The sequence below is a fragment of the Athalia rosae genome, chromosome 1, assembly GCF_917208135.1.
Source record: "Athalia rosae chromosome 1, iyAthRosa1.1, whole genome shotgun sequence".
Lineage (NCBI taxonomy): Eukaryota > Metazoa > Arthropoda > Insecta > Hymenoptera > Athaliidae > Athalia > Athalia rosae.
The window spans coordinates 11,872,446-11,897,621 of NC_064026.1; the positions used below are offsets into that span (position 1 = coordinate 11,872,446).

Here is a 25,176-nt window from a genome sequence, read left to right on the forward strand (position 1 = left end):
TACATATATATACTCTGACGCAAATCCCATCTCTTTGCTCTGACGTATATTCATACTGTTACTTTATGAATGTATTTACATAGACACCATAATTTGTGTGTGTGATAAGCTTATGGGGCAAGTGTGTACGACGCGCAATTCAAGCAGATGATGTGTCAGTGCGCTGAAAGTCGTGGGACGAAGACACGACCAGTGACGACGAGATAATTGGATACGTGTAACTGAAGATTTTAATCTGGCAGTGGCAGGTGGTTTGAAGAGGGTGGGACCAAAAGGATAAATATTCGGTAACTTTTTCTTACGATGTGCCTGTAGTTGAATCGAAATAACCACCAAAGTTCGAGGTGTACACATTCACGCGATATCAAGAGGAGCCTGCCTCGGATTCTTTGCTCATTTCGCTTTCACGTCTCATAATTGTGACATTATTAAACAAATTGACAGAAAAAAAACTAGAGAAAATTTTCATTACGGATCTGAACTATATCATTGACATCTCATTGATGATGTAGCTGTATGAAATTTCTCTTTGCCTCTAGTTTATGTATGACTGGCCGTTATCTCCATTGACATTTACATTACAGATAAACAAAACAAAATAATGACCATTATCAAATTGACATTGCAACAAAGAATAAGTTTCTATCAGCGGTAAGATCTGAGATCAAAACAGCAAAAAGAAGTCTAATTGGTGTCAGAGATTATTGGAGCAACAGGGGGAGCTCCGATTTGCACTCACCATCCTGGTTTTCCCGTTTTGAATTCCATACCTCTTGCACCACAACCAAATTTACCAGGTAAACGTCAATAGTAAATAATTCTGCCAACAGTTGTTAATCACATGCAATGTAATACTCAATGCTAGAGATCAGTCGTATCTTAGAAAAGGTAGCATATTACAGGTGGCTATTCTCTATTTCAGTTCAAAATGGTAAAGCTGTATGCTTTGACTATCCTCTACAAGGGGCAAACAGCAGCAACCACGCTGAAGTCAGCCTACGAACTGGGATCCTTTTCATTTTTTCAACGTGGAAGTGTTCAGGAGTTCATGGCATTTGTCAGTAAGACAATTACAGAAAGAACACAAATAGCAGCTAGACAAAGCGTCAAAGAAGGAGGTACAGAATTGATGGAGATAACTAGTTTAGAAATTTCTCACAATGAAATTCATTGCATAAAAACTGAACACATATCACTTATTTTTTCAGAATATATGTGTCACGTTTATGTGAGAGCAGATAATCTCGCTGGAGTTTTAATCTCGGATCATGAATATCCAGGTAGAGTTTCGCACACGTTGATCACAAAAGTGCTAGACGAGTTTGCCTCCAAGCATCCACCTAGCACATGGGCAACTTTGAATGAAGCAACGTCAAACTTTCCGCAGGTTAACACGTACCTGGCAAAGTACCAAAATCCCCGGGAGGCAGATGCATTTACAAAGATGCAAAATGATCTTGACGAAACAAAGATTATCTTGGTAAGCAATTAAGTCCGTATTTTGGCTTATCGGCCGTTGAATTTCTTTTACTCATAGGTATGAATTTTTTCACAGCATAACACAATAGAAGCTGTATTAGAAAGAGGCGAAAAATTAGACGATTTGGTATCAAAGTCTGAGGGCCTTAGCATGCAGTCGAAAGCATTTTACAAAACTGCGAGGAAGACGAATTCCTGCTGTAGTTTAACAGCCTAGACAAGGTATACCATAACTCAATTGTGTTCATATTATGTTACAAACACGTAACAGGTTTATAAACAGCCGACTGTTAATTAATATTCGGATTTTGAGACTTTATTGATACCTTTTGCCTGTTTTATTAATCCATTATTCAGATTGTTGCAGTCCGAAAAAGCTTTATATTTACTAGAGCTTGTACAGTTCTATAATTTTCTAAAAAATATTGCACCTTGAACAGTGCATGGCTTGATTTGCGGCTACACTATATTTCTCTAGAACACTTTTGTTACCTGAACAACGCGAGTTTGAACATTGCAAAGCCAAAGGAATAAGAGTTTTTAAACAGGCCTAAAGTGACGTTATTAATAATGTATAGAGATTAAACATATAAATTCTTCTGTCCTGCGTAATCATTGAATCACTCATGTTTAACCGTGTGTGACAACGATCTATGTGTCTTGAATTCAGCAGCATACAGTCAAACCAAAAATTACTTCAACCTTGAAGACTAATCAAATGAGCGCATTAAATATTCGTGTAGATTTATATTAGTTTCAAATATTGGCTCCATTTTTTGCCCAAGCATGATTGGAAAATACTAATGAATCACAAGAACTTTTTTTTCAAGACACATAGATGGAGATCTTGCCGCATCTACTTAACCAAATGTCTATTAAACGTGTTTGTCGTTCATCCGTTACTAATACTGCACAATGGAACGTGAATTTATGTTCTATTCTGCAGTTTTGAAATTAGATTGGATAAGAATTCAACAACGGATAAAACAAAAACTGTGTGTATGTATGTACTTGAAATTACTACAATATATTATGTGTAAATTTAAAATATGTTGTAGTTCTACAATTCGTTGAAACAGACCAACTTGTAATTTCACCGTCCTTCCGGTAATAGATCTTTGCTCTAGCCAATTCCTAAAGTTCAAAATGCTCACTACTTGTAAGTAATTGCGATTCTCAAAAACCACTCAACTTATCACTGAAACTCGTCTTTATATCACCTGAAATCAACATCACGTGTATTCCAGCACAAAATTGAGGTGTTTAGAATTTTTATTGTAATAGTCGGATTTGTACAATTCTCCACATATAACTGTCTCAGTTTGAAGTACTAACATGTAATCATTTTACTTCTATCCATAAATATTTCTGTTACATGAATTCTCCATAGTTCCCTGCCTAATCGAAATCCTTTGATCTGTAATCTCGCCAATCTGGGCAGAATTTCCATCGGAGTCCCGTATCACCTTGATCTGCATTGTAACCTTTCATATATTTGTTTCCAGGAGCCTGAGAACAGATGGAGAAATATTTTGTGGGAAAAAATCTTAATACTGGAATCACTTACAAAGATGGTTTTTTGTTTTTAACTGTCTTCATCATAGTGCCAGTAAACAGCGTAGCCATTTTGAAACAAGTACTCACGTTTTGCCAAGCTTCAAGGAGTTTTTGATGATCTTCTCCGTTGTAATGTAGCTCTGGCGCATCGCAATCCGCAATGTCAAATAACGTTAGCAATCTCAGTTTGTTATCTGCGTACTCCCGCCTAGTTTGATTCACGTGACTCTCATTCCAGAACTCCCAGTCCCTGAATTTCATATCATCTTTGGACGTTCTATCAAAACTCAATCTTTCAATGTCCTCGATCACGACCTCTACATCGCCTTCATCTGTCCAATCGTATACCAAAATATTGGCGTACTGGGACAGTTCTTTCAAATATTGTTGCTTGTACATATGTTCAATGCTAGATAAGTAGTTCATGGTGAAGACTTTAGAATTTACTTCGTAAGGAATTCCTCTCTTTTGAATCTTATCCTGAAATTGACAGAAATTTTTAAAAATTACATAATTTAGTGACAAAATAATTCCACCAATTGAAATCAGTGGACTGAAAAATGAAAACGGAACAACAACCTTGACAGCAGCTGCAGGGACATCCAGGTAGATGCATAAATGCGGCAGCAGGAGTTCACCTTGAGTAGCAGTTCTAATATCATAATAGGTTTGTCGGGCAGCTTTGCTGATGTATCCGGCATTGTACATCGTCTCAAGAAATATATGATCTGAGTATACACACCGCTCCATGATAATACCTTGACCGGTAGAAAAAAGGTGAGCTAAGGCATCGACGTATTGAGAAAACCTGTGCTTGTACATCAAGATTTGATAGTTTGCACAATTCTCGTGATGAGGGTTTTCGCAGAAGTTTTTCACATCATAGCTCTTGCAAGCCTCAGGTAGAATAGGATCTAACTGTCGGCAATCATATCCGTATTCATTCACATACTCTGCATCCATCGTTACAGCTGGCAGATAAATCATGTCTAAATCCTCAGCCAATGCTTTGGCAAATTTTGTTTTCCCTGAGGCGATTGGCCCTTCCACGACAATTATTTTGGAATTTTCATCAAACCTATGAGTGGTGTTTTCAAATATAGCATCGAACAAAGTAAATCGTTTTGTCTCATAGGGATATGGCGGAGGTCGTGTATTGTCTGTAACTCTCAGCGCCTTTCCAGAAATGAATGCCGCTTGTATTACGGCTCCATTGGTTCCTGATGTTGGCTAAAAGATAAAATAAAACTAAATCAATGCAGGTGAATGATTCTATTTATTTAGTTCGTCATTCAATAATTGAAACCAAAATGTGATGGATCTTTGAACAAGCTAGTGGCAGCAAAACCCTGCCAACCAATCGATGAAATTTGGTCTAGCTGACCAAAAAGAGGTCAAGTTCCCAGCAGCCAATTGGTTAAACCTGCTTACTGTTGACTATTTCCAGGGCTAATTAGGTTACATTTGTTATCAAGAATGTCGAAATAAATCACATCATTGCCCAATATTGAAGACAATATACACAAAACAGCGTTGAACTGCAGCTCGATCATGAAAGTTTTTCTTCAAGAGACTGGTTCTAACCTTACATAATACTGCCAAAGAATTGCGAGCAAGCAGTTTGCTTGCACCGAACCGTAACACACTCGCCATTCTGCGGTGGAACGAACGATAATCCGTATTTTTTTGCTACCGTATTTACTGGTATTAAACGTGCAACAAGAACCAAATGATATAACTTTCAGGGATCAAATATGAGATATCCAGTCCGTGGTTCATCCCCCTCTCGCCGCCGGGGCTGCTGAATGCGCCCTGAACTCTGTTACGAAACTGTTCGAGCCACGATCGATCGATCCAAATGAAACCCACATGGTACATATGTTCAGGTCGGTTCGTCCGTTGATCGCATCCTTTCAACAATCCTTCGTGGGGTGCCGCGGATTGAATTGACCCTCCGTCCACGGTCCTTTTTAACCCATTTTTGCACGAAGTCTATGTTCGTGTCGGAGTGCAACAAATTTTTGATAAATCTCATCAGTAGTGGAGCTCTATAAAAGGATTGAAAAGCTGTTGTTATGATACGATGACCGGTACGACATAATAATTTGGTGGGGTTCAAGGATGCGGGTGCACAATGGAACATAGGCGCGCATGTGACCCGCAATGAGTAGCTTATATGCCTACTTACGGCATGCGGATGATACGAGTCGTGAGTGATAACAGAGTATACAAAACGGCATTTCTAATGAAGACGGCATTGTGAAAGAACGACTGTGGAGCGCCAATATCTCGGGCCTCGGGATTAAGTCCGTACGAGTAATCCCGGGTGTAGGTATCGGAACAGGGGATCGTCTGAAATTCGGTACAAATTTCTACATAAACAAGAGAGCAAGTCAGCTTCAGAGTATCAGCAGTGCGATGCTATGCCGGTTCGGTGACCTCACTACTGGCGGCCGATTTATTAGATCGAAATGAACGTACGATCATTCGAGTCTCAGACTCTTGTCGACGCTTCAAGCAAACCAAGTATCACCTCTTTATTTCCTACGGTGAAGAGAATCATCGGGGAACGGGCACTTGGTGCGAGTGTCTGATGTCGATGGGATTCTTCGCGCTTCCTCTGATCCGAAATAATTATGGGTGAGCGGAATAGTAATAGCTGCAGAAATTTTGACCAAGATATATATGTATATTTTATCCCACTTCCTGATTCAAGTGCAAAAGTTTTCCCAGGGCGTGCCCCCGTCCTGTCTGTCCCCTTCGGAAATTCTCACTTTCCCCCGGTTCTCCCCTCCCCTCCCACCCCACCCCTAACTCCGTCGACGGCCACACGCTCCTCATCACATTTGCTCACCCATAATTAACTTCCATTCCGTACGAAACGTGCAGTAGGCCGTAAATACGCGGTGGTCTAGCTGCGCGTTGCTCCCTGGATTCTTGGATTCCTGGTAGTTCACGTACAGAAAGTCGTAACTTTCCCGCCGCTCGAGTTGCGATCTTTGTTTCAAATTACCCAAGTTTTTCAAGCAACGAACAGGCTCCTGGTGCTATCTAAATATTATAACTACACATACGTAGATCAGAGGACTGACAATACCAAATATGTTAAACCTTGAACCCGCAACCGTAATGTGTTAGTATTGCCTACAATTACAGGAAGAATATGACTACATTTGCATAGCAAATGAATCATCACATTGTTCTCCAAATCTTATGCATACTGATACGAGATGTGAATGTTCAAACAATCACGTAGAAGCGCCAAATACCAATCTTTATGTATATAATTTTCATTCAGATTCTCAGGCTGGAATGGCTCGTCACACTGGACCTGGACTTTACGAATTTCTAATGGAGGCTGAACTACAGCAGTATTATCCAGGCATCAAAGGTCAGCTGGAAATCCTGAGCTTCAATCATCAGAAAATGATCAATGCTCTTTTTTTTTTTTCGGTTTTTTTTTCAAAATCTTCAACATACTTTAGCTTGAACATTTGTTATTTCAGGAGATCTAAAGGTGCAGACAACTGCTCAACTCAAGTATGTCACTGAAGAGGACTTAAATGCAATCGGTATGAGCAAGCCAGAGATGCGCAGACTCAAGAAATATTTTCAGAAACATTTCCCTCAAAATTATCTCTCAAAGTTCAAGAAAATGCTACTGCCAAAACGCGAGGAGCAGACATCTAATGCTTTGGGTGTTCTGCCTGAAGAAAGACAAGATAGACCACCGATTCGGGTTCCAAACAAGCACATGATACCGGCAGATGCAATAATTGTAAACAAAGAACTGGGCACAGGTGAATTTGGAGTCGTTCAGCAAGGTGTGTGGACAAATGATGGAGAAAGGATCCAAGTAGCTATAAAATGCCTATCAAGAGAAAGAATGCAGAACAATCCAATCGAATTTCTGAAAGAAGCTGCCATTATGCACGCGATAGATCACGAACACATTGTCAGACTGTACGGCGTCGTTTTAGACACCAACTCGCTCATGCTTGTCACGGAATTGGCGCCTCTTCGTTCTCTGTTAGAATGTTTGAAGGAGCCGAGCCTGCGAGCCAGTTTTCCTGTATTATCACTATGCGACTTTGCAGTTCAAATATCAGATGGTATGCAGTATCTGGAAGCAAAGCGACTTATCCATAGGGACTTAGCAGCCAGAAATATTTTAGTTTTCTCTAAAAACAAAGTGAAAATATCAGACTTTGGACTCTCGAGGGCCCTCGGTGTCGGCAAAGACTATTATCAGACCAATTTCAACGTTAATCTGAAACTACCAATTGCTTGGTGTGCTCCTGAGTGCATTTCTTACTTGAAGTTCACATCCGCAAGTGACGTGTGGGCCTATGGTGTAACTCTATGGGAAATGTTTAGTTACGGCTTTCAGCCATGGGCAGCACTTACCGGTCAACAAATTTTAGAAGCCATAGATGAACCAAATTTCCAAAGACTCGAACAACCCGACTGCTGTCCAAAGGATTATTTCTCTTTAATGGAAAAATGTTGGCAACACGAACCCAGTAAGCGACCAAAGTTTTCCGAGCTCACCCATATCCTACCGGATTATAAACCAGAACAAGTTCAAGCTGTCCAAGATGGTACTGAGCCAGGCCAGCTCATGTATCGTCAAGGGGACATTCTCACGGTATTAGACAAAGGCGCTATATCAGGGAATGCTCACTGGAAGGGAGTTCTAGCTAATGGGAAGACCGGATTTTTTAATCCAGCACATACAATAGCTTATCTAGGGTCCAACTTACCAAGCAACAAGCCTGGAGAGTTTACACGTGGAGATGGCAAAAATGCATTTTCTTCTCAAAGGAGAAAAATACGAACGGACATGATATCGTCTCCTCAGGGTGACCTGAAGCACACTGGTCACGTCGGGCTGGATGGCGCCTATTTTGGAGACGTCAGCTTTCTTGGAGGTAAATATCCACACCTCCCAAGACAAGTTGTAAATCCATACAAGCCCCAGGAAGATGTTACAGACAACTATGGTCAGGCTACCAGCGAAGATGGAGGTGGCTCGGAATCTACCAGAGATTCAACTAGAGACAGTCGAGATATTCAACACTTCCATTCCGACGTCATCCATAGTGAGCATTCTGCGCTACATCTGTATGAAGAAAATACTTCAAGTTCAAAAGTAATATGTAAATGCTTTCAGATGTGCCATGGTCAGACACAGCTTCTGATATTTCTCATTTAGGGACAACGAGTAGTACCACGAAGCAGCCTTCTTTAACCACTGGGATGTCAGATGTATTAGGCACACCGGGATTGGACCATGAGTATCATGAAATTAGCGACGAGGAGAGCCACGATAGTCCCTTGAGATTTGATAAGCCACTGAACTTTGATTTTGGGCCAAGTTTACTAGATGAAATGGATCAAATGTTCAGATCACTAGGTAATACCAATGGAAACCAAAGTATTACAGAAACCAGTCATACTTGTATTTAATCAATAGATTTCAGTTATTTCTCTGCATAATCGGTACTAAATTTTAGCAAATGTGCTCCAAAATTTCCAGGATCTTCTCCGCCTCCGCCCCCTCCTCCGACTCATCCAGTGCCAAGCGAACACGATTCAAGTAATGCAAGAAATGAACTCAGAGAAATACAGTCAAGACAAAGTGGCAAAAAGAAACAGGCCACCGTGAGTCCAATAAATGTACAGTATTTTTCGTTGTACTTTCATTATGTGTTTAGCTATGTGTAGTGAAATTTGATTAACTTAGCATCGACATACCAATCTCAATTATAGCACCATTGTGATAAATTTCTAGAAAGACATGCCTTTGAAATATTATTGTTTGAATGTACAGGTGAAACCGATATCTGCGGCTGACCAAAAGACCTTATATTCCGCAATAGCAATGGCACAAGAATTGACGGCTCGCTCAATGACTGATCTTGAGCACCCACCAGAATCACCCCGAACACCAGCCAGTCCCACGCGACGCAGAAAGTTTTCATTCAAACTGCCACACCAGCATAGCCCAAAACCCGATCGAAGACACTTTGCTGAGGAGGCAGCTAGCATTCCGGATATACAGGTATGTGTTTCCCTTCACTCGCCATTTATCTCATCCATTCTTGGTACGTGGTTTTTGATACTATCACCGAAATTGAAAGGGTAATTTCTTCGTCGCATAACACAAGTATGCGGCATGGCAAAAGTTTAATAATGGTTTACCGATGAGTTTTCTTCACCAAATGAAGTCTCTTGATGCATTTAAAGTATGGTAACAACCACAGTAATGGGAAACTTAATTCTTCAAACGAAGGTGTCAGTGAAATGTTCGTACTTAATCCCCTTCAAACTCTTTAGCTACCAGGAATTTGTACGTCGTTGAACTGGCACCTTAAAAAATTAGATTTTCTTGTTTGCTTTAGTGGACTTATTCTAACGGCGCATAAGTACTAATATACTCCAAACAAACAATTGATCTACACCTGTATCCTTACAATCCTTGATCTTTCATCTTCCTTGTTTATCCATTTTTTGACTTTTTTTTTACTCTACGTTACAATTTGAAACATTTTTTCTATCCGAATGCTTTACGACCCGTATTCCGTATTGGTATTATTCGTTGTTGACACACCGCATAATTTTTCGTTATCGAAATGCATTCCTAAAACCAAAAATGAACCCTAAAGTGGCTATGCTCGAGTCTGCAGTCCTTATCCTCTACAGTATCTAGCATAGAATCTCTAGGTGCACCATCCACCTTGAAACTACCCTTGTGGGACAAGGCATCTGCTGAATTTTGTTTTGCTAAATCCCGAGAACTTCTAACGAAACCAAGTGCCTGGACTTCCTACATTGATATGGATTTCGACGGACGTAGTCGGGATAATAATTCTACTGCGAAAGAAACCCTTATCGGGTCCAACGAGTTTCTGGAAAATGGTAATGGAAACAGCGCACGTTCGAACTCGGAATATAGTGTAGAGGTGGATAGTAAGGTGAAGATCATGCAGAATGGACAGACTGCTGTTTATAATGTAGAAAATGCTAATTTTCATTTTGCAAGACAGCCAAAAAGAGTTTCAGCTAGCTATGTTGATCGTTACTTCGATTTGCCCAAATATTTTGAAGACGGAAGTTCTAGATCGGGATCATTTGAAGAAGGCCATGATAAAAGACTTTGCTTCCAGGATGTTAAGTCAAATAAATATGACAGTATGTTCGATGAAAAGGAATGCAATAAGTTTTACGACAACTTTAAAAAAAATGTTGCCGCTAATGACAAGTTCGGGCTTGTGACACGTGACAAGATAACCAACTGCGATCCTATTTATGGGGATAGAATGATTGACCCTGAAACACGACCCGACGAACTAAAGAACCTTGATGTACACAGAGAAAAGGCGGGGATGTTTGAGTTGTCGAGAGAAAAATTAACGAACTACGACGCAGCTAAAGAAAAATTGAACAACTTTGAACTTGGCACGAGACCAAAAATGTCGACACTAAGAAGTTCAGAACGAACTAAAAAATCAGACGTCCAACAGCCCGCCAAAACAGGACTCGTTACTTTTACCGGCAACAATTCAAATCGAGGATCTAAAGCCATTTATGGTTCCAACGATAGCATTGGAAACAATCTTAATCTAATCGTAGATAGCTCCAGAAGCACTGACTCGAGGGATGTCGTTGATCCTAATATGCGAAATGTTGAAAGAAACCTAAATGGTAGAGATGCTCATTTGCCATTCGTCATATCCAGTAACCCTGTTTTTATAGCTGAACCTGAGAAGAAAGATTCGCCCTTGTATGACAGTTCTGAGAGTTTGCGCATGAATTTTCAACGTCTTCGACGCAAATCTGATGCGGAAACAAACAACCAGACAGAATTGAGTAGTAGACTTCTAGCTGCAAAGTATCAAAGGGAAGTTTCGGGTTTAGAGACGGTGAAAAACTATTTGGACTCTAAGAAAGGACAGGGCTTTAATTTGGGTTTGGGAAAGCTAACGCAGAACATGATTCAATTAGGTAAAAATATTGCGCACAATTCGAGGAACTTTGAGAGCTCGGCGCGCAAAAAAGTTGAGGATTTTCAGCAAAAAAACTCCCGAGATTTCAGTGAATCACCAGGCTTGAACATCCCCCTCGACAGATCTCACTTGGATCTTAATATTCCAGTTCAGAATCTCAATCCTTGTGTGAATGCAAAACCAGGCCCCAGGAGTAATCTCAACAAAAGATTACATCAAGCAAATTCCTCGGCCATTCCAAACAACTTCCAACATATTCTAGAGCCCCCAAAATTGTACCAAAATGCGGAATCCTCAATTGAGCCTGAAGACCCCGCAGTCTTGATCGGGAGAACAACCAGCCTTTATCGGCACCGAACATCATCCCTGTCTGAAAATCGAAAGGCTGCACCTGGAAGAAATCAGCGGAGGTCGCTACATCCCAGAAATGATTCTAGTGAGGATTCTGACTCTGTATCGCGATCAGAAACTGATATTCGAAGTCGTTTCCGGTACAAACGTCGGCACAAAAAAATACCCTCTGCTGCCCCAGCGCATGGTTCGAGACTGAATTTTAGTGCGAAGAAAGGAGGCCAGTTTTTACATCCCGATTCAGCCAGGGGTTTCTCTACAGTTGACCAGTGCGGAAAATCCCCTCCACCATCGACGAGCTTCCTCAATTCCTTATCACCCCCATTTTCGTCAAGGAACAATCTACTTTCTTGGCCCGAAAGCGCTCCGAGCTCCAGTCTCACATTTACTAGCAATTCGGATCTGGAATCAGACACCAGCTCGGAGTATCCCGAATTCACAAACGACCTTCCCACATTCCCTCCATCCCCTGCTCCCTGAGAATTATTCGCCCATCGGGCTGCAGACGTCAATCGAGCGACGAGGACGTCAGTGACGGGTAAATCGCGATAATAATTTGGTTTAACAAGAGGGTTGATGATTTTGCACATGGGCTTACTCTTACTTAACGTATAACGCGAGACTAACCGCTGGGAGTATTTGATGAAGCCTTTATCTAATCGTAAATCTAACAAACGAATCGAATTCTCTGTAGGACATTCCTGCTGCCTAAACACACACTATATTACGCTTGGCATGTTTGCATGATAATATCAATATCGTATAAAACTACACTACGAATTTCACTCAATAACATTTAAAAATCTACATCGACGTATTTACATAAATGCATACAAATTTATACATAGGTACATATAATATTTATACACGTGCCGAAATTAGGTGTAATAACGTTCTATCTAATATTCGCGCAGAATTAAACTACATTCTTGAACCAAGTAATAATTAGAATAGAATTTTTATATACGACATATTACACAAGTAAGAATACGGCATAGTATGTACACGTATAATAATAGATACATATAATGGAGCTCATTCTAGTCATTAGATAATTTTTTATGCGTTCACTGTTTATTTCATATGCCTGTATATTTTTCTTCTACTTGCCAATCTGGATATACAAGAGGATTAAAACTAATTCTTGAAAAACCTAATCTAAGTAAGAATTTTTGTTACTGACTTTTGGGCATAGAGTTCATAGTTTCACAAATAATCCGTTTTCATCATTACGCTCAATTTGACAATCCTCTTTGTATTTGGACCACTATTTATTTTGTTCTATTGTATTGAGTTTTCTATTGTTTTTATTTTTTTCTTGTTCTTTTCTCTCCATTCTTCTTCCCGTAATTATTCCAATCCTACTCCGCCCTCTGACCAAATTGTTCAGGCGACGCTGTCGGATGAGGCCAAAGAAGTTTACAACAGCTTGGTCGAGACACCTGTCATAGACACGACGTCAGATTCAAATCCTTTGCGAATGCTACGCTCTGGGTTACCTATTGTCCGGCATACTAGATCTAGAGGTAACAAACAGCACGCAACACTTGGGCACATGCCTCATTTGCTGTCCGAAGACCATACGACAGATCATAGTCATCTCCAATTCGATCTCATGCACCACAGTGGTGCCAAAACTTTACCGAAGACTCGCAGCCCACCTCCGCCAACACATCCACCCCCTGTGCCAATAGCAGCTGCCTTGGGAAGTAGAAATATTGGCCGCCATTATTCAGTCTCTGAAATTGAAAATAATCGGAATCAAAGCAATGTGGATGAAAATCCGATTCCCCTACCACCAAGAAATAGGTCAAAAACGCTCCAACCAAAGTCCAATTTTGCCAGACACCAGCGGAAGCATCCCCTGATTATTCCTGGAGGAGGTGTCACCAGGACACTTGCAAAAGTTGCAGCTGCCACAACTCCTCCGGGCGATGAAGATCAGGTTGATGGCTCTAATATTTTTGGTCTACAAGATCCACCAGTTGTTGTTGCTGAACCTAGGAATTTGGTCTGCAATGTTGAGCAGGATATCGGTGGTTTACTTGCTCCTGCAGCTGCTAATAGGTGCGTTTTATGTTGTATATAACGAATCATGCTAATAAACTACTTCACACTAGCAGATCTCATATGGTTACTTCAACGGATCATCGCAGTATCATTTTTCATGATTTGAAACATCGTTTTTTTCACCAACCTCAATTCAAAGCAACCATGGTGTAAAATCATAACCATTGATAAAGTTCTTCAATGTTAAAGCACCTGTAGATTCATTGGCGCTCGAAGGGGTTATCCATTTCATTATAAATCCATGGCGGCTCCTCAACTAACTGTTTCAAATATTCTATTTTTTCTAGTCCTGAAGAGTTTGAGCGACGTATAGACTCAGAACTTGCAGCATTAGATGCCTTACCCTTTGAGGAAAATAAACTCCAAAGGTACAGCGTGATTTCGGAAGATCTTCTGGAATTTTCGGACAACTTGATCGATTGTGATCCACCAGAAGCTGATTCTACAATGGAAAAAAACAGCAGTCTCGAGTCTGCTGAAGAATCGCTAATCAGCTTTCCACCACCAAGTCCCGGGAGGTCCGAAACATTAAGTACTCCAAGTTCTAGCTCTTTAGGCCTTCTGCAAGGAACTTCATCAGCATCAGTTGCCTCGACAGAGTCAACTACCTCTCCTGCAGAACGGCTAATTGAAATCGGCTGGAAGCCAACTATAATACAGCAAAGCGCTGGTGCAACTCGATGCAGCAATCTGTCGAAGACCCCGAAGCCTGTACAAGGAACACAGGATGCTAATTTGAATATATTCTCTGTAGCTGTAGCCAGTGAATTCGCTTCTAACACTACTAGCAACTGTGCGAGTCCTGTAAGTTCAGTAAAATCCATAAATTCTGTAAACTCCCAGCGCAAGATTGCTCAAGAAAGATCATTTGTCACCCCATCATCTTCGTCTTCCATCATACGCTGTAATGATCTTTCGAGGCAGTCGGATCACGTATCTTGTGAGGATTTGTTAGAATTTGCCTGCGATGGTCCCAACGTACGCAGAACGCGAGGACCCCGAAATGGCGAGCAATCTGATGAGGTAAGAATCATGTTGAAAGTTTTACATGAGCAATCTACACCCGAGTCTTGTGTCGAAGCATTGAACGTAACCAATTGGGATGTCCTGGCTGCTATCAAATTAGAACGATTGCAAGGACTCCTTAGGAAAGAGAATAACTTTGTCGGTTTGGAAGATTGCAAAGTCATGCTGGGTCAGTGCGGTGGTGACGTCGTGAAAGCAGCTGCATTACTTCGGAACACCGAAGATACTGCAGCTGTTTAATTCGTCAAAGTTAAACCGTTCAGCATGTTGTGTATTGTTTATCTTAGGGTAAGAGAATTATGAACCAGAAGACGTTCCATAATATCACGATTTTTATAGCACCCCAATGATTTATTTATTGCTTTCATTAATATTTAGTAGTTGACTAAAGTAGTTATTAGATTCAGCACACCTTAGTTTGAGGAAAATTAATGGCGGCTAGATGAAATCTAGTTCTAAAAACTTTTCGTGTGTTCATTAATCATTTTACTATACTCCACCATTGCATCGTTAGTTATTTGGTTGCAAACACTGACTACTAATCGATTTCAATTGGCCGGTAATGACTCCAAGGAGTGATTCTGCACATCGTAGCATCACTTGTATCTCTTCTAATCAGATGGTCAGAATAATTCCATCACCGATATTCATGTTTATATTTATTTATGAAGTAGGCTGCATAAAACCGAGTATTTGCGCCGTGTCGCCGTCGTAATAAACAGTAATATTATAAACTGTATAATGGAATGTGTACTTATGAAATGCTTGCTACTTGTACTTAATAGTCATACGGTGTTCAATCTGGTTTTCCTTTATTCGGCGTGTTCTCCCCGATGAAAAATTGAGATGGATAATCACTGCCCTATGGCTCTTGGGTACAGAGATAAAATAAGTAATTTATTGATCATTATACATACACACATAAGTATCCACTACCACTCTATGCCCATTACCTTCGAGTAACTGTCAAACCATTTTATAACTATAATTTTTATACACAATTATAATAATATTTATATACATACGTACATAATGTATATATATCTACGTTGTTGTACGAGGACGGAAAGATGTTTTATATCCATTGAATTTACAATAATATATACTGAAATTTCAAAGTTTGCCTATAACAATTGTCGTTGTAATTTATTCATCTATCCCCTCTATTCAAAATGATTGCTAACTTGATGAAACTCAAATACTAATTGTAAGATTGAAGTTAATTGAATTTGAATTGCATAGTCTGATCCCTTGATTTTGAATTCCAGAAGGTGGTGCCACTTAGCGACAGTTCTATAAACATTCGGGTTCTCGGTGGCGAGCGCAGCTAAGGGGCTGCAAACCGATACGGCAAACCAGGGCCATAACATGTACGGCGTATTTGACGGCGAAAGTACGAGGGTGCGTTGTTGGATGGATGGAAACTTGTAGAAGTGTACTAGTAAAGAATTCAAAACAACAACATTGGCCACTGTCAAATTCTTAAACCGGAGATAATCGATTATTCGAAAACTTTGTTAACAATTAACTGGACGATTTTATGCTGACGGATCATAACTAACGATAGGGTTAATACGTGTTGACATTTGTCTCGTCAATATACATTATTGTATTATTTTATTACCCCGTCCCACGAACCTCCCTTGCTCAAAGGAGAAAATCTTAGTACTTCGCGACAATGGGGGACTTGGTAAGATTTACTAAACTGAGGTCTGCGATGGACCCAGGGTTCTGGGCAAAACTTGCAGAACTCAAGCTAGACAAATTCAAACTCGATGATGAAATCAAAATACCTTTATGGGCCAGTTACAACCTTGATAATCACAGTGATGAGAAAGGCCACCCTCTAATGTTCGACTGCACCTCATTCAACGAGTAAGCTTTGTTTTCGGTATGAAATTAACTAAATTGTGAATAAAAATCACGCCAAGTTCAAATTTATGTTTACAGAGGTCTGGGGACAACGTCCCATCGTTTGGCAGTTGCCTGCTCTGGTTTCTTAATCAACACAAATACTTATGAAGCATTCCGTGGACTACAGCCAGAAAACTTTATTGATCAAACTAGCCAGCTCCTGTTAGAGTCCATCAAAGACGGCAGTGCTTTAAGAGAACCTTGCCGTCTTGCATTTTTTATTCTTCTGTCTTTTGCTGACTTAAAGAGATACAGATTCCACTACTGGGCTGCTTACCCGACATTTTTCAACTTGCCAGAACTTTATCACAAGAGCGATCCACTATGTGCCAGAACTCAATTGAGCCATCAACAGTTGGAACAATTGAATAATGGTTTTATCTCTTTAGATGAAAAGCAAAAAGCATTTTTTACAGTTCTTATATCAGCCAAAGGTCAGCTACATGTCTGTAATCTTACAGACGGTGTGAATCTGATGGAAAAAAATACAAAAGAAGTTAAAAATGCGGAGCAGGTGAGTTCCGATTTTTTTCAATTCAACTGCCATAAAATTAAGCTACGAAAATATGTCAAAAGAAATTAAGGAATAATAAATCATAATGATTTTTTTCTATAGGGAACTGGAGAAATTTACTTTGGTTTTTATGATCCCTGTAGCAGTCCCGAGCCTGGTTGGCCACTTCGCAATTTGCTTTGCTTACTCTTCTGGCACTGCCCAAAGTCCTCTTTTAATAGTATAATCAAAATTATTGCCATGCGAGGACCTGAAGCAAAAGATGCCATTATATTTACAATACAGACCAAAGACTACGACAAGCCAAATGCCATTCGACAGAAAATCTTTGAGGGACGATTTGTGGGGTGGGAAAGAAGTCAGGGAGGTAAAATGGGCCCGAATATAACAGACTTATCAGATTCTCTGGATGTCATCAAGTAAGATATTCTATGCTCGACCATTCTTATTGCTGCAAAAAATGAAATCCTCTAATCCACGATTCTTACAGGCTTTCAGAAAGGGCAGTTAATCTCAATCTGAAACTGATGAAATGGCGACTAGTTCCTGGATTGGATTTGGAGAAAATTGAAAAAACTCGTTGTTTGTTGCTCGGTGCCGGAACTTTGGGATGTTCCGTAGCAAGGGTGCTACTTGGATGGGGTGTTCGTAAATTAACACTGGTGGACAGCTCTACCGTCTCACAGAGTAATCCTGTCCGACAGAGTCTCTACACTCATGCGGATGCTGTACAACGAAAATACAAGGCGGAGGCAGCCAAAGAAGCCTTGCTTCAAATTCATCCTAGCCTAGTTAAGAAAAACGAGAAAAGAAATTTTGTTTTTTGTACTAGCAGCGTTCAAATAATTTTTTGCCTATTTTTTTTTAGGATGTAGAGAGCGTCATTCTGCACATCCCAATGCCTGGGCATGTGGTGGGGCCCAGTATGATGGAAAGTACAAATTCGGCTATAAGACAGCTAGAAGAATTAGTTGCTCGGCATGACGTTATTTTCCTTCTTTTGGACTCTCGTGAGGCTAGATGGTTGCCAACCCTTTTATCAGCTGCCAATGGAAAATTGGCGATCAATGCAGCACTGGGATTTGACTCATATACTGTACAACGACATGGTACTCGAAATAGCGCAAAACCAGACTCTCCAGACCTGATGATGCAAAACCCTGCTGGACCTGATCTCGGCTGTTACTTTTGTAACGATATCACCCAGCCTGGAAACGTGGGTTCTCACTTTGTCTTCTAGTCATGTAAAGTGCCTGATTTTGATAATCTCTCGTGCAATTTGCAGTTGCGCTAGTTTACTCACTATTCAACTCTGTGATTTACAGTCACAAGCAGACAGAACACTCGATCAGCAATGCACAGTGAGTCGTCCTGGTCTGGCGCAAGTGGCAGGTGGCCTTGCAGTTGAACTCATGGTTTCCCTTACCCAACATCCAGAATAGTACGTATGGCTTGATTCATTTTTACAGAACGTCACAGTTTACAAATTTCCGATGATCCAACAGTGCCGATGCGAGAGCATTAATGGCTAACAATCAAGGTGAGCCTTGCCTAGACAGTAAAATCGGAACCGTCGGCTTACTGGGAGGAGTACCTCACACCATCCGAGGATCTCTATGGGGTTACGAGACACGCTTGACTGTTACCCACAGGTTTCCTGCTTGCACAGCTTGCTCCACACCTCTGATTGAAGAATACCACAAGCGAGGTGTTGACTTCATTTTGGATGCATGTAATGAGCCCAATTATCTGGAGCATCTGACTGGTCTTGACGATCTCCTGAAACGACCCGACTTGGATGAGGTATGTAATACTTAGATTCGCATCTGATTATTACATTGGCCGTTTGTTCACCAACTTTTTGGATTCACCACTTGTCGTAATTTTATTTCATTTTCTAGCTATGTTACGCGCTTGACTCTTCAAGTGAAGATGAAGACGGGGATGGTATAAATAAAGTAGAATAATCCTGAAGGAAAATAGTTTCAGAGGGTAGACGTATATGCAAAAAATTATCAACTAATTGATACTTTTAGGAAAGAAAATTAGCATGGGGAACAACTTACACCTACTCCCAGGCAGCTAAACTGTTGCATAATTACGTACTTAACAAACAATAATCATATACAGATCGGAAAAAGTAATAATAAAAGAAACGGTTTGTAGGCGGGATGACTCGTGAACGCATGGATTTGGAAATGATAACTTGAGTACAGATGTGGATGTGAAGTATGATTGTACAGAGATTAGAAAGTAAGTTTGTGTACAGTTTAAAATCTATTTTTACGCGGACCTTATGTGAATTTTATTGTGAAGCTACCTTCCTAACTAATAAATTTTTTATTCCGAATAGATCTGATATTCTAGTTTTATCCAACAATCTAGTTTCGAGTAATGCATTCAGTCCTTTTCATAGATCTGCCGCCCCAAATTAAATCCAATACATGTTGGCGCCGAACGCATACAGCGAATATTCAAAAATTGTATTGCATTGGTCGCTATGAAAAAATTTTATTTCTCACTTCCTCGCTTCAATGACCTTTAGCGTGCCTTCTTTAACTCAAATATTGATTGATATTAGACTTTGTTTGGCAAACCCCAAAGCGGGTGCGCGTCGTGAGAGCGCGTAAACCTGTGAAACGGCTCTGCTGTTATGATTTTTGTGCACCAGGTGGCTGCGTTTTTGTTGTACGTATGTAGAATGTACACTTCACATCTGTACCGCCATTACATCAATAAATGTCATTTGTACCGCGTCCCCTTAGATCCATTTTATAGAAAAGTTTGTATCGTTTAGATAATAAATATAGTAATAAGCGGTAATAAGTATGTCTGCCAAACGTAAAAATCCGGCAAGCATTAAAAAAGGTCGTGGTAAGGCTAAGAAAGTCGAGTACGACGACGAGGATATTTCAAGCGAGCATGAATCCGACGTCGAGGACGCCGACGCCGGTTCAAATGTCGACGGGGACGACGCCGTGGAAGACGCCGATGATTTGGCAGTTGTTGCTTCAATGCCGGAGCTCCCTCCTCCGGAAGTAATTATTTACTTGCATAACATCAACAAATTATAAAAATATGATAATACGGCATCGCTTCATGCTGTTTTTCTTCTCAATTCTACCCAATCACGGATACGAACTGTTGAAGAATGTCTTTTCCCTTGGGTGTCCCAGTGGGAACTGTACAAAAATTTTTGAGCCTCCAAAATGTATTATTTATCACATTTCACACGCTTTTAGGGTGGATGGGGTAAACCAGGAACTTTGGTAATGTGTGGTCTAACTAATTGGGATATGAGTGGACGCAAAGCACCTCCTAAGGGAGTAAAAAACAGCATAGGTCGTAACTTGTGGACCCCACACACATTTAAAAACGTGAATACACGAATAAGACTAGTTGCTTCAGGACCTGCTGCATCGCATAGTGTCATCGTCACTGAAGACAACAGGTGTCTTGTATTCGGTAGAAATGATAAAGGTACAATGATTCGTCATCTATTACTATGCTCGACGCAGGATGCTTTGTATCAAGTATAAGCAATGTCATGCTTGGATCATCACCTAGAATGACTCTACTGTGAAGCGTGATGATTAAAGAACGCGAGATTAATTCTATAGCTAGTAATGAGGTTTCCGAAAATCTAAATTGAAATTGTGAATAAGTTTGTATATTTTAGGACAACTTGGTGTGGGTGATACTAAGCGTCGAGATGATCCAGTTGAAGTAGAAGCACTGAAGGATCATACAGTAATAGCAGCTGCATGTGGTCGTAATCACACTCTATTCTTAACGAGTCGTGGTACGGTTTTTGCAGCTGGTGATAATAAACTCGGTCAGTGCGGAGTCGGTAAATCTGAAACGTGCATCGCTACAGCCATGAAAGTAAAGTACTCTGGTCCACCTATAATAAAAGTAGGATGTGGTGTTGATTTTTCTATGATTTTAGACATTAAGGGAGGGCTGCATTCTTTCGGTTGCCCAGAATATGGTGCATTAGGTCATAATACGGATGGTAAATATTTCATAACTTCCACTAAAATGGCATTTCATTTTGAGAAGGTCCCTAAGCGGATTGTTCTGTATGTTGAGAGAGCAAAAGATGGACATGTTACCCCCTTAGATCGTGTAGAGATTACAGACTTTAGCTGCGGTTATCACCATACAGTTGCAATTGATAGTAAGAATCGCGCATTCTCCTGGGGCTTTGGAGGTGTTGGTCGTTTAGGTCATGCCGAACAGAGAGATGAATTGGTTCCACGCTTGATCAAATTCTTCGATCCCCCAAGTCGTGGAATCAAATCTATACATTGCGGAAGCACTTACAGTATTTCGATTAATGTACACGGAACAGCTATGATGTTTGGTCAAACCAAGCGAACTGGAGAAGCAAACATGTATCCCAAACCAATCCAAGATTTGTCGGGATGGGAAATTAGATGTGTCGGTTGCTCCCAAACAAGCGTTGTCGTTGCTGCCGATGAATCAGTGATTGCGTGGGGAGCTAGCCCTACTTACGGCGAATTGGTAATTTCTATTTCTTCCAGTATTTTTGCTCACATGCATCAATTTTCGACGGTGGCATATCATTATCAATGGTGACATTTTCAGGGCTTTGGGGAGATGCGTAAATCATCGACAACGCCAATGGAAGTGAAAGCATTGGAAGGTCTTTATGTGACTGCCGTAACATGTGGGGTGTCACATACCCTTCTTATATGTCGAGATGAATCTGACGAAGAAAAGGCAAAGCTTGCCAAACTCCAGGAATATGCCGTTTAACGTAATAAAGTACTTTTTTTTCTTTAAACAAGAACTATAATTGGGCATATAAGTTATTGCAGTGTTTTTTATTGGGATTGATCAGTTTCATGCGAAGTCTCAAAAGTGATCCATAACATTGCTGTAGGCTACTGGCTAGGACTTTGGAAAGTATTATCTACAAAAAATCGACATTCAACGCATTCAGCTCACCTTGTCTCATTCTCTGGTGTTCAATTTGTTAGTGAAATTCTCATCTGATTAAATGTCTGTCGTGTAATTGCATTAAAAGCATCATAGAAATCATCCAAAACATATAATCATTCACGTTTTCTTAGTTATTCGTTCGTTATTTGCAATTTTTTCACGTCTCTCTAGTATTAAGAATAATTAAGATTCGGGAATCTCCATTCGCGGCGGAGTATCCAGCGCCCTTTTTGTTCTTACCGTTGCGCAACTGTGCAACACAACAAAAGATAGAAAAAACGAAATAAGCGATAATACTCTCCTAATTCGTAGATTTCTCAAAATCATAGTAAATAATACGTCCATACAAGGCATAGACTTAGCTGTCTCTCTACTATTTTGTCCTTCCAATTTTTACTTAACAGTCAAACTAGCAATGAATGTTAATTAATTTGTGAAAATCAGTTTTGTTAGTAGCTCAGGATATAGACCAAACAAATAGATGCAAAAATATATTTTGATACGTTGCTATTTTATTGACGTTCGCTCTAACTTATACCAGGACTATTAATGTTCACTGACAAAAAGTGTTGGGATCCATTAATGATTTGAAGACTATAGATATTAGGATTATTTAAATGAATTAATTTAGTCATCCATTGTAAAGGCAAAATCAGATCAATGAAACTCTCATGGAATCTAATATCGTTTCATGAATCTTCCAGTATATTTTGTGGCTTGATCTTCAAGCTTTAAGTAATGAATAAATTGTAAATGGTAATTTCATACAACCTTTCTCCATCAACGCGCGACTTTTACGAAAAGTTGCAAATGTTTGTTAGTCCAAAAATAGTTTTTGCGAATGATGCAAATTGTTGCCTATTATATTATTACACTATTATTATAACCAACTGATACGTACAGTATTTATTATTCTACACTTTTTTTTTAAATCATCAACCGGGAACTGGATACCGAAGTACCTACTTTTTATCAGTGTCGTAATTACAGCGCGAGTACTTTTCCAACATGTAGTCTAATTTAAACGGAAAAAGTTTTTCAGTCAATACCTTTTTTGTCATATTTTGATATCCTTTCGTTGGATTATTGTGGTGAAATTATTATTGTATAATTCGAGCACTGCCAGAGTGTTGTATTTTTCTATTCGCGATATTTCATATTATGTCGTCCTCTTCCATTATTTTCGATTTTCAAATTATTTTTTGTATGTGTGGTGAAATCTTTAGCACTCGAATATTCCGATAAATCGTTGTATAACAGTTGTACGATTCTAATTACCAAATAAACGAATTTTGTAATAAACATATCCCAGATTAATCTTAGTACTCTTCCAGAAAGGTATGCACGGTTTATATTCGATTATACATTGTTCACAATGAAACGGCAATTTACAATGGATGCAAGTCAAATTGCTATCTCCTTATAAAATTATCGATTATAGTCTACAGAGTCCTGATGGACAAGTACCACATCTGCTTACTTCTGCACTGTTGTGGGACTTGTGTTTGGAGGATTGATAGACTTGCTTAAATTATCCAACGCTTGGCGTGCATCAGAGGTAGATATTTCTTTATTCAGGTTTCTGTAGGGTACAAACTGTCGTTAATACTTAATAATTGTCGAATATCTCATTAATACTAGCCTGTGATAACTTGACTCCATGCTATCGGTGTAACTATGTGGGTTTGAGGAAATGAAACTTTGATCGCCGTTGGATGAAAGTGGCTCATTATCGACCATACTTGATTTGAGTATAACACTACCATTACTGGTTGACGTTGAGGCAACAGAGTTTGAGATGTCAGAGAAATTCATTTTGCAGGAGCTACAGATGTCCGGCAACTCACAGGGTGCGTGATCAGGAATCCATTGTTTAATGCATTTCCAACAGCCCTTTTTCATATGGTGTATCTGATAATATACCTTGCATGGTTGACAGGGAATCTTTTCCATAGTTTCCTTGTCATCTTTGGCTCTTAACTCTACTTCATCTCTCTCTTTGCGTCCCTTTGACATATATTGTGCAGTTGTAAAAAGCTATATGCAACTAGTGCGTGATGATATTTTACCATTGATTTCTTGTCCATCTCGATTGTCTTGGCTTTCACAAAATCTTCAATCTCTTTCATTTCCGTTACGCCAACACCCCCATGATTCCATCGCAACAATTGGCATGCAATATAGTATTTTGGATCTGTTGGTTTGTACTGCAATGCTCTTGCTACAGCCCATACTAAAGGTGCCATGACTGTTTGCCTATTAATAAGTGAATTACACAACATATTTCACAACACAGAGTGAAAAGATAATTCAATAATGCACCTTAAGTATGCATTCCGTTGAACTATGAGCTCAGAATTTGTCAAAGAGTTTTTTCTCGTTTGTATAGCTATGCAATCTGTTTGACTCAGTTGACTCAAACTAGGGTGCATAGCTTTACAGACTACTAAACTTGATTGCATTGAGCTTGAACTTGATTTTGTCAAACTAGTCCTACTTGGAAAACATGCACAGGTTTCTTTGGCTTCCACAGCTACTTTACTGTGAGCACATTTCGAAATTGAAGACGTGGAGCTGTCAGCACAAGTCAGAGACTCAGGAACAGAATCATCTGGCTCGAGAATAGTCAAGTCACATTCGCAAATTACCACCTGGATTAATGGTATGAATGAAGGAATTTCGTCTTGCAATTATCTGGTAGATTATGATGTACCAAAAACTGAAATATTGATCACATTTCAGTAAGGTTTTTAAAAAAAATTTTCCAAGACCTCTTGCATTCTCGGATGTGCTTCTGCTTTCGTTTCTGCATATCCCAAATCCTTGAGCATTTCGTGAGTTTCTTCATCAATCCCTTTTTGAACAATTAGTTGGAGTACGTCGTCATTGATTCCAATTTTTCTCAAAAATTGTATCATTCGAGTTCCTACTTCGAACGTTGGCCCTTGCCAATTGAAAATACCAGGAACATCGACCCCGGCAAGCATCAATTGCATGAGACAGGCTTCGTTTTGTCCCAACATTCCATTCAAAGTAATTTTTCTACTACTATTCTCATTAAATCCGATTGTTCTCAAGGATGTGACCAATGATTCATCTATCAAATCGCACCAGAGTTTGCGTGATCGCAAAGCTGGCATTGATACACCAAATTGTAGAAAATAATTTAGATCTTCAGCTTTGAGATGACGTAGTCCAAATTTCATCGCCCTTACAACGACAGATTCTGATGCACCTTAAATGAAGAAATTTATTCTGCATAGCGCAACGTGCCAAAAAGATAATTGA

At 39.8% G+C, this 25,176-nt stretch overlaps 7 protein-coding genes and 2 long non-coding RNA genes across 17 annotated transcripts; 4 read left to right on the forward strand and 5 right to left on the reverse strand.

Annotated features, from left to right (window-relative positions):
* Positions 1-115: 115 nt before the first annotated feature.
* LOC105687142 (synaptobrevin homolog YKT6) lies at positions 116-3,016 on the forward strand. Of its 5 annotated transcripts, none has more exons than XM_048657027.1 (6): positions 116-287; positions 585-797; positions 923-1,118; positions 1,209-1,480; positions 1,556-1,701; positions 2,985-3,016. In XM_048657027.1, the coding sequence occupies exons 3-5, from the start codon at positions 929-931 to the stop codon at positions 1,694-1,696; spliced, it is 603 nt and encodes a 200-aa protein (XP_048512984.1). In that variant the 5' UTR covers positions 116-287; positions 585-797; positions 923-928; the 3' UTR covers positions 1,697-1,701; positions 2,985-3,016. The 5 variants fall into 5 exon arrangements, with proteins under 5 accessions (XP_048512984.1, XP_048512994.1, XP_048512990.1 ...); XM_048657037.1 differs by lacking the exon at positions 2,985-3,016 and adding an exon at positions 2,538-2,859; XM_048657033.1 differs by lacking the exon at positions 2,985-3,016 and adding an exon at positions 1,837-2,529.
* Positions 2,734-4,841, reverse strand: LOC105687139 (NADH dehydrogenase [ubiquinone] 1 alpha subcomplex subunit 10, mitochondrial). The gene is made up of 4 exons (XM_012402537.3): positions 4,621-4,841; positions 3,616-4,266; positions 3,124-3,516; positions 2,734-2,988 (listed from the first exon to the last, which is right to left on the reverse strand). The coding sequence occupies exons 1-4, from the start codon at positions 4,687-4,689 to the stop codon at positions 2,878-2,880; spliced, it is 1,224 nt and encodes a 407-aa protein (XP_012257960.2). The 5' UTR covers positions 4,690-4,841; the 3' UTR covers positions 2,734-2,877.
* Positions 4,714-5,702, reverse strand: LOC110117059. Its single transcript, XM_048657071.1, has 3 exons — positions 5,570-5,702; positions 5,225-5,388; positions 4,714-5,084 (listed from the first exon to the last, which is right to left on the reverse strand). The coding sequence occupies exons 1-3, from the start codon at positions 5,597-5,599 to the stop codon at positions 4,919-4,921; spliced, it is 360 nt and encodes a 119-aa protein (XP_048513028.1). The 5' UTR covers positions 5,600-5,702; the 3' UTR covers positions 4,714-4,918.
* Positions 4,923-15,622, forward strand: LOC105687121 (activated Cdc42 kinase-like). Of its 5 annotated transcripts, none has more exons than XM_048656745.1 (8): positions 5,857-6,169; positions 6,335-6,427; positions 6,543-7,967; positions 8,022-8,138; positions 8,210-8,452; positions 8,576-8,715; positions 8,870-9,100; positions 9,705-12,071. In XM_048656745.1, exons 1-8 carry the CDS (start codon positions 6,139-6,141, stop codon positions 11,874-11,876), a joined length of 4,452 nt encoding a protein of 1,483 aa, XP_048512702.1. In that variant the 5' UTR covers positions 5,857-6,138; the 3' UTR covers positions 11,877-12,071. The 5 variants fall into 5 exon arrangements, with proteins under 5 accessions (XP_020708633.2, XP_048512702.1, XP_020708632.2 ...); XM_012402516.3 differs by lacking the exon at positions 9,705-12,071 and adding exons at positions 12,787-13,463; positions 13,754-15,622 and having other exon boundaries at positions 5,876-6,169; positions 6,543-8,138; XM_020852974.2 differs by lacking the exon at positions 5,857-6,169 and adding an exon at positions 4,923-5,676 and having other exon boundaries at positions 6,543-8,138.
* LOC125501403 lies at positions 9,023-9,637 on the reverse strand. The gene is made up of 3 exons (XR_007278964.1): positions 9,501-9,637; positions 9,241-9,408; positions 9,023-9,160 (listed from the first exon to the last, which is right to left on the reverse strand). It is a non-coding gene; the product is annotated as an uncharacterized LOC125501403 (long non-coding RNA).
* Positions 15,369-16,452, reverse strand: LOC125501400. The gene is made up of 2 exons (XR_007278963.1): positions 16,286-16,452; positions 15,369-15,930 (listed from the first exon to the last, which is right to left on the reverse strand). It is a non-coding gene; the product is annotated as an uncharacterized LOC125501400 (long non-coding RNA).
* On the forward strand, positions 15,874-19,272 carry LOC105687122 (ubiquitin-like modifier-activating enzyme atg7). The gene is made up of 8 exons (XM_012402519.3): positions 15,874-16,367; positions 16,443-16,920; positions 17,023-17,339; positions 17,411-17,711; positions 17,789-18,136; positions 18,246-18,361; positions 18,426-18,723; positions 18,822-19,272. The coding sequence occupies exons 1-8, from the start codon at positions 16,171-16,173 to the stop codon at positions 18,885-18,887; spliced, it is 2,121 nt and encodes a 706-aa protein (XP_012257942.2). The 5' UTR covers positions 15,874-16,170; the 3' UTR covers positions 18,888-19,272.
* Positions 19,273-19,425: 153 nt separating this feature from the next.
* LOC105687123 (protein RCC2 homolog) lies at positions 19,426-23,194 on the forward strand. The gene is made up of 4 exons (XM_012402520.3): positions 19,426-19,958; positions 20,163-20,400; positions 20,600-21,447; positions 21,532-23,194. The coding sequence occupies exons 1-4, from the start codon at positions 19,749-19,751 to the stop codon at positions 21,700-21,702; spliced, it is 1,467 nt and encodes a 488-aa protein (XP_012257943.1). The 5' UTR covers positions 19,426-19,748; the 3' UTR covers positions 21,703-23,194.
* Positions 23,195-23,329: 135 nt separating this feature from the next.
* LOC105687125 lies at positions 23,330-25,094 on the reverse strand. The gene is made up of 4 exons (XM_048649085.1): positions 24,642-25,094; positions 24,211-24,539; positions 23,958-24,168; positions 23,330-23,895 (listed from the first exon to the last, which is right to left on the reverse strand). The coding sequence occupies exons 1-4, from the start codon at positions 25,092-25,094 to the stop codon at positions 23,491-23,493; spliced, it is 1,398 nt and encodes a 465-aa protein (XP_048505042.1). The 3' UTR covers positions 23,330-23,490.
* Between the last annotated feature and the right edge of the window lie 82 nt (positions 25,095-25,176).